This window comes from Sorghum bicolor, chromosome 1 (genome assembly GCF_000003195.3).
Source record: "Sorghum bicolor cultivar BTx623 chromosome 1, Sorghum_bicolor_NCBIv3, whole genome shotgun sequence".
Classification (NCBI taxonomy): domain Eukaryota; kingdom Viridiplantae; phylum Streptophyta; class Magnoliopsida; order Poales; family Poaceae; genus Sorghum; species Sorghum bicolor.
In genome coordinates this window covers 32,791,669-32,798,236 of record NC_012870.2, presented here as the reverse complement: position 1 = coordinate 32,798,236, position 6,568 = coordinate 32,791,669, and the positions used below count along the sequence as shown (strand labels likewise).

General features: G+C 41.9%; 1 protein-coding gene across 1 annotated transcript; it reads left to right on the top strand.

Moving 5' to 3' along the window:
- LOC8067876 (protein STRUBBELIG-RECEPTOR FAMILY 6) lies at window positions 836–6,216 on the top strand. Its single transcript, XM_021458584.1, has 16 exons — window positions 836–1,177; window positions 2,081–2,213; window positions 2,309–2,380; window positions 2,473–2,547; window positions 2,624–2,695; window positions 2,788–2,859; window positions 2,950–3,021; window positions 3,093–3,158; window positions 3,240–3,305; window positions 3,379–3,680; window positions 3,765–4,048; window positions 4,288–4,559; window positions 4,733–4,868; window positions 5,111–5,241; window positions 5,337–5,493; window positions 5,583–6,216. The coding sequence occupies exons 1-16, from the start codon at window positions 1,075–1,077 to the stop codon at window positions 5,724–5,726; spliced, it is 2,157 nt and encodes a 718-aa protein (XP_021314259.1). The 5' UTR covers window positions 836–1,074; the 3' UTR covers window positions 5,727–6,216.

Genomic DNA, 6,568 nt, shown 5'->3' with positions numbered 1-6,568 from the left:
TGCTTAGATTCCCTAATCACCGTGTTGCTAAAAAGCTTACCATCACATATTCCATAAACAATTAGTCAGTATTAAATTATAACCTTCTCATCCCAACCATGACAGCAAGGTTAAGCATAACAACTATCCATTCCAATCGGGTTACAAGGATAATGTGACAATAGTTAGTAAACCATAACATAGGATTCAAATTAAGACTCTGCATGCAACTAATGGTCTAACTTAGCAGGGCTCTTCGTTCGCTTAGCGGGGCTTTTTGTTTTGTTAGTGGATTTTTTATGTTTTTGAAAACAAAATTTGCCAAATAGTTGGAGATGAGATCTTTTTTCCTTCACATGTTATTTTGGGAAACAAATTTTGGCAATTGGAGATGCTCTTGGAGAAGATGAGAAATTTGGATGCCAAACTGTTTCAGAGGTTTTTCCTGATTTTGCTAAAAAAATATTGATGTGAAGTTATTTGCCAAATTATTGGAGATGCTCGATCCAAAAAATTTCAAGATTCACCATTTCATCGAATCTTTGAACACATACATAAAGCACTAAATATAAAAAATTAATTAATTACATAGTTTGTATATAATTTACGAGGTAATTTTTTAAGTCTAATTATTTTATAGTTAAATAACAATGATCAAATATAAATAAAAATACTATCATTGCCGAATAAAAAAATCGCAAAGGCGTAAAGGTGATGATCGGTCAGTACTCTAACGCGTCTCTGGTTTGCGGGCCCCCACCAAATGAAGCCTCGAGTGCTGGCCTCGGTTGACGTGCCGGGCGCAACAGGTCGTAGTGCCCTGCTGCTCCCAAATATACTACTGCCAAAGAATTCGGCAGCGCCGAGTGATGAATTAAAAAACTAGGTAACCCGAGAAAATCGAGTTTCCAGCAAGCCAAAAGGCGGGATCTTTTTAGCGTGAAAGCAGCTTTCTTGCAACTCCCATGGCCCTATAAGGCAGAGAGAGAGAGAGAGAGAGCGCGCGCGCGCGAGCGAACGGGAGAGATTGAGCAGTGCTGTGGCCCTGTGTGAGAGAGGACCTGAGGAAGAGGGGGGAGGCTTGGTGGGGGAGCAATGGCGAGGGCGACCTGGGCCGCTTGGCTGCTCACCCTCATGTGCTTCGTCGCTTGGACCCCGCGGCAAATCTTGGTCGCCGCGGCAACCGACGCGAATGATGGTGAGCGATAGATTGAATCCTGCCTTGTCTCTGATCGCATTTCTGCCTTCCCTTCTCATGTTTGTTGGCTGCTGCGTTGCTTCCTTCTATGGCCGCCCCTGATTTGGTTGGGCCAGGAGCCCCGGATTTAGCTTTGCCGCAGCATTGGGTGTATCAGTGTATGTGTATGGGTTCAGTTTGGTTGCTGCTCTGGTTGTTCCTTCTTTGAATGTTTGTGTCGTGTCCACCATCTGCATGCTTGTTCTGTTCTGCAGATTCCATTCCATCATCTGAATCTCGCGGCAGATTTGGGACCTGGGAGGAGGCATGGGGGAACGTCGAGTTGTTTCCCAACTCTTCAGCTGATGACTACCAACTCCAGTCACTTCTATTGATCTATTTCAGTCTTTGTCTGCTAATTTTCGAGGAGCAAGGACCTGCATGCTCTGTGTGAAATATTGCATCTCTCACCTGCTCTGATGTCGCTGAGCCAAATCTTGGTGTAGTTTGCTTGTTGCTTACTTCTGCTCTTCTAAATACAGATTGGGTGGAGAAAATGAGGATTGTGGCATACAAACATGTGTTCTGGATTACTGACTGGATTGGAATTTGTAGTTATAAGGAATGATATGTCAGCTCCATTAGCATGGACCCCTTACCCAGCTTCTGAGCTTATTTCAGGCCTCAAGTTATTGATCCAAATTTCTCAATTTCACCAACACAATTAAATTTTCACAACATGGATCTGTGATATCACTGCACAAGCAAATTAGATTGGTTTTACTACGTGTTTTCGTGATTCATGTCGTTTGTCCACATATTATACCATGATCCAACTTTCCATTCCAAGTAATCATACTAATTGGAATTTATTCAGTGGACCGCTAAACTCAATGTAATGATCCTTCTCTTTCTGACATGCAGTTGCTGCCCTCAACACACTGTTTACCAGTATGAATTCGCCGGGACAGCTGCAGGGCTGGAAGGTGAGTGGTGGTGACCCATGCAGCGAATCGTGGCAGGGCATCACTTGCTCTGGATCATCTGTTACTGCAATGTGAGTGAGCTTTGCATAATCCACTGTACTTGCTTCCAAGCTTTGTTTATTGCTTTGTGCCTTTTCAAATATGTTTGTCATGGTTGCCCTAATAGTAAATTGCCGAATTTGGGCATCTCGGGAAACCTGGCTTACAACATGAACACCATGGATTCACTAGTTGAGCTGTGAGTTTCATTCATGTCTCTCTCTTGCAATGCTGTTTCTGTGTATAGCAGTTTTACTAGTTTCTGTCTAGGCTGATCCCAATTTATTGCAGAGACATGAGCCAAAACAATCTCGGTAGTGGCCAACAGATTCCGTACAATCTTCCAAATAAGAAGCTTGAAAGACTGTAAGTCTTTAGATGCAGGCATGTTTAATCTTTTCCACCTCATGATATGCCATCTGAGTGAACTGTTGATTTGCAGCAATCTGGCAGGAAACCAGTTCTCTGGAGCCGTGCCATACTCAATTTCCACGATGTCTAAACTGAAGTACCTGTGAGTACATTTTCTCTTTACCAAAAACTGGATTTGCATTAAATTCTATGTTTATGTTTGAAGGGCTAATTGATTTTTCTATGTATATATAGAAACCTTAATCATAACCAGCTATCAGGAGATATCACTGACATATTTTCCAACCTCCCAAGTTTAACCACAGTGTGAGTGTTTCCTCTTTTATTTTTTTTCTCTTCTTGTTGACATGGCCATCATCCGCTTCATCGATTATCTTTTTGGTGAAATGGTTTCAGAGACCTTTCCTCCAATTCTCTTACTGGCAATCTACCACAAAGTTTCACATCTTTGTCAAGCCTGAAAACACTGTAAGAAAGATGGTCGATTAATTGAATTTGATCATTTTTTTTGCTTTAATCCATGTCACAATTCTTCACAGGTATTTGCAGAACAATCAGCTTACTGGTTCAATCAATGTACTTGCGAATCTTCCCCTTGATGATCTGTGAGTAAATCAACTTGCAATGCATAAATGGCGTGTTTTGGATACTTTGCACTGCCTATGGTTCTGACTATTTATGTGCAGGAATGTTGCAAACAACCGCTTCACTGGTTGGATTCCTAATGAGTTAAAGAAGATAAATATTCTGCAGTATGTACTATTCAACTCTTGGTTTTATGATGTGGAGGGCCGTGGCTTCAACTAATGATGTGGCTGTTTACAGAACTGATGGTAACTCTTGGAGCACAGGCCCAGCACCACCACCACCACCATTTACAGCTCCCCCACAAGCGCGCAACCGTCGAAAGAGCCCAGGCCAGCGCTCCAATGGAAGTAACAACTTGAGTTCAGGTGGAAGCTCTGGCATAGGTGCTGGAGCCATAGCAGGCATTATCATATCTATTCTTGTTGTTGGAGCAGTTGTTGCATTCTTCCTGATAAAGAGAAATCAACGAAAAGGTGCAATGCCAGAACACTATGAACAACGCCAGCCATTCAATTCATTCCCTTCAAATGAAGTTAAAAGTGAGTTTATATGATACTCTGTATTCCTAAATAGATGCTTTGGTTTATAGTGTGGTTGGCTGATGTCTGCACGGTTCCATGTAGATATGAAGCCGATTGAAGAAGCTACCACTGTAGAGGTGGAGTCTTTGCCTTCTCCTGCTGCAGTTAACCTGAAACCACCTCTTAAGATTGAGCGGAATCAATCATGTGATGATGATGATTTTGCAAACAAGCCTGTTGACAAGAAAAGTAATGCAGCACTAGTTAAGGCAACTGTTTATTCAGTTGCTGACCTACAGATGGCAACAGATAGCTTCAACATGGACAACCTTATTGGAGAGGGTCCTTTCGGATGTGTGTACAGGGCACAATCCAGTGATAGAAAGGTAAAGAACTATAAGTTATCCATATTGAGCTATTCATTTCTTTTGTAAAGAAAGATTAGATTAAAATCTATTAAATCAGTTGCGCAAATGAAAATTTGGAGCCCCAATGCTCCCTACTAGTTCAGCTTTCCTGTCATAATCTTTTACTTGTTTTTTGCATGCTACCAAACATTTTAGTTATGTAATGCGGTTCGGGACTATATGATATAGCTTACCTTTTTTCTTTTTACTCGAATTAGGTTCTAGCTGTGAAGAAATTAAACAGTACAGCACTGCCAAGGCAATCATCAGATGATTTTTATGAGCTGGTGTCAAACATTTCAAAGTTGCACCATCCCAATCTCAGTGAGCTTGTTGGCTACTGCATGGAGCATGGACAGCACTTGCTTATTTATGATTACCACAGGAATGGTTCACTGCATGATATGCTCCATCTCTCAGATGATTATAACAAGCCACTCAGTTGGAATTCTCGTGTTAAGATTGCGTTGGGCTCTGCACGTGCACTAGAGTAAGCGACTCTGACCTCTCTCTCTCTCTCTCTATCTCTCTCTCTCTCTCTCCCTCCACATTATGCAATTATGATGATAGAAATTTGGTAAAAAGTAGTTGATCGAATTCTTTTTGGTGAATGAAACTCTAGTGCTAACCACCTCAATATTTACTCTACTTACCTTTGTGTAGGTACCTTCATGAAATTTGTTCTCCATCTATAATTCACAAGAACTTTAAGTCGTCCAATATTTTACTGGACACCGAGCTCAACCCTCACATTTCTGATGCTGTGCATTCATGTTTTGTTCCAGATGTTGAGTTCCAGGTAAAGTTAGGCAAATTTTCTCCAAAAAATATGTGATTAAAAAACCCTAGTCTGTGCTGAATTTGTTATTGCTCCTGGACTTCTTAAGATGTTGGGTATATGAGCTTGTATAGTCATTAAAGAATCCAAACGAATTATCTGGTGATTTGAAACAATGGAAGATATAATTGCTCTGAAATGATTTACATCAACTCACTGACAAGTTCTATCCTTCATTTTGCTTCAAAATGGAATATCTGCAGGCTTCAGATCAGGGTTCTGGTTATAGTGCCCCTGAGGTGGGCATGTCCAGTCAGTATTCCCTCAAGAGTGATGTCTACAGCTTTGGAGTCGTCATGCTGGAACTCTTGACGGGCCGTAAACCATTTGACAGGTATGCCTATCATCACTAGATGCCAGCACTGCATTAATGTGTTGTCGAGGCAGTGATTTCTGGTGATCTGACTATATTTCATAACATCATCGCAGCTCTAGGCCCCGGTCAGAGCAATCACTTGTCCGGTGGGCAACTCCCCAGCTGCATGACATCGACGCCTTGGATCAGATGGTTGATCCAGCGCTCAAGGGTCTTTACCCCGCCAAATCCCTGTCCCGTTTTGCCGATGTTGTTGCTCTGTGTGTCCAGGTATGAACTTGAGTCCCCACATACCACGTAGTTAGTACATGTATACATCAAAATACTAGCCTTGTGACCCAAAACCTTTGCTGGTGCAGCCTGAGCCAGAGTTCAGGCCTCCAATGTCTGAGGTGGTGCAAGCGCTGGTGCGGCTCGTTCAGAGGGCCAACATGACAAGGCGAATGATCGATGGTGAAGAGGCTTCTCGACGGCCGGATGACCAGGAACAGGAATTCGTCTAACAAGCTAGTGAAACACACATCATGTTATGGACATGCACCATCTTAATGCTGCGACTGTTAACTTTTGCGCCCCCTCCCCACCACCACCAACTAAAAAACACGTAATGCAGAAAAAAAAAGTAGGGGAAGGACAGCTGTCTCGACCCCATTCAGTACATATTACCGGTTTTATTTCGTATAATGAAATATATATGTTATGCCTCTGGTGTGCCTAATGCTAAACGTCTAATAGGTGATGCCTGGATTCTGTTAACTGAGATTCTACATAACAATGCGAACAGTATATGCTAAAATTCTTACTGTAGTCGATATTTGTGGGTGAGGATGGATGGTTCAGATATAGCTTGGATGGAATCATAGTGTTGGTGTGTTTTGGTTCTCGAAAGATAAGGTGGTTTTCACCTAGTTCAATAGGAGCTTAATGTTTAAGGCAACAGGAAGCTGTCACTTAGGTGCTTATATCAACTAATGAAGCCTTTCTTTGTTTGAAGCCTCATGTCATACCTTTCTATACTTACGGAATATATTTCAACGTACTCATCCTTACTTTTTGTCCCCCTTACTAGACTTGAAGATGGAGTTCGCTTAGGATGGTGTTGAGACTAGGCGGTCAGCTTTTTTTGAAACGAGGAAATCCCATCTCCATTACCATCACCGAAAATACATCAATTCTTACAGAGTAGCCAACTGACTAAGAATAGAAAATGTGGTAGAACCACCTAATCTAATGCCCTCCTAGGAGTACTTGTCTTCCATTAGATGCTAAGTACTTAAGAGAAAGCACTAGACCATTCAATTTTGTCCACCAAAGGGAGAACTCGATAGAACACATTTTTCAGTAA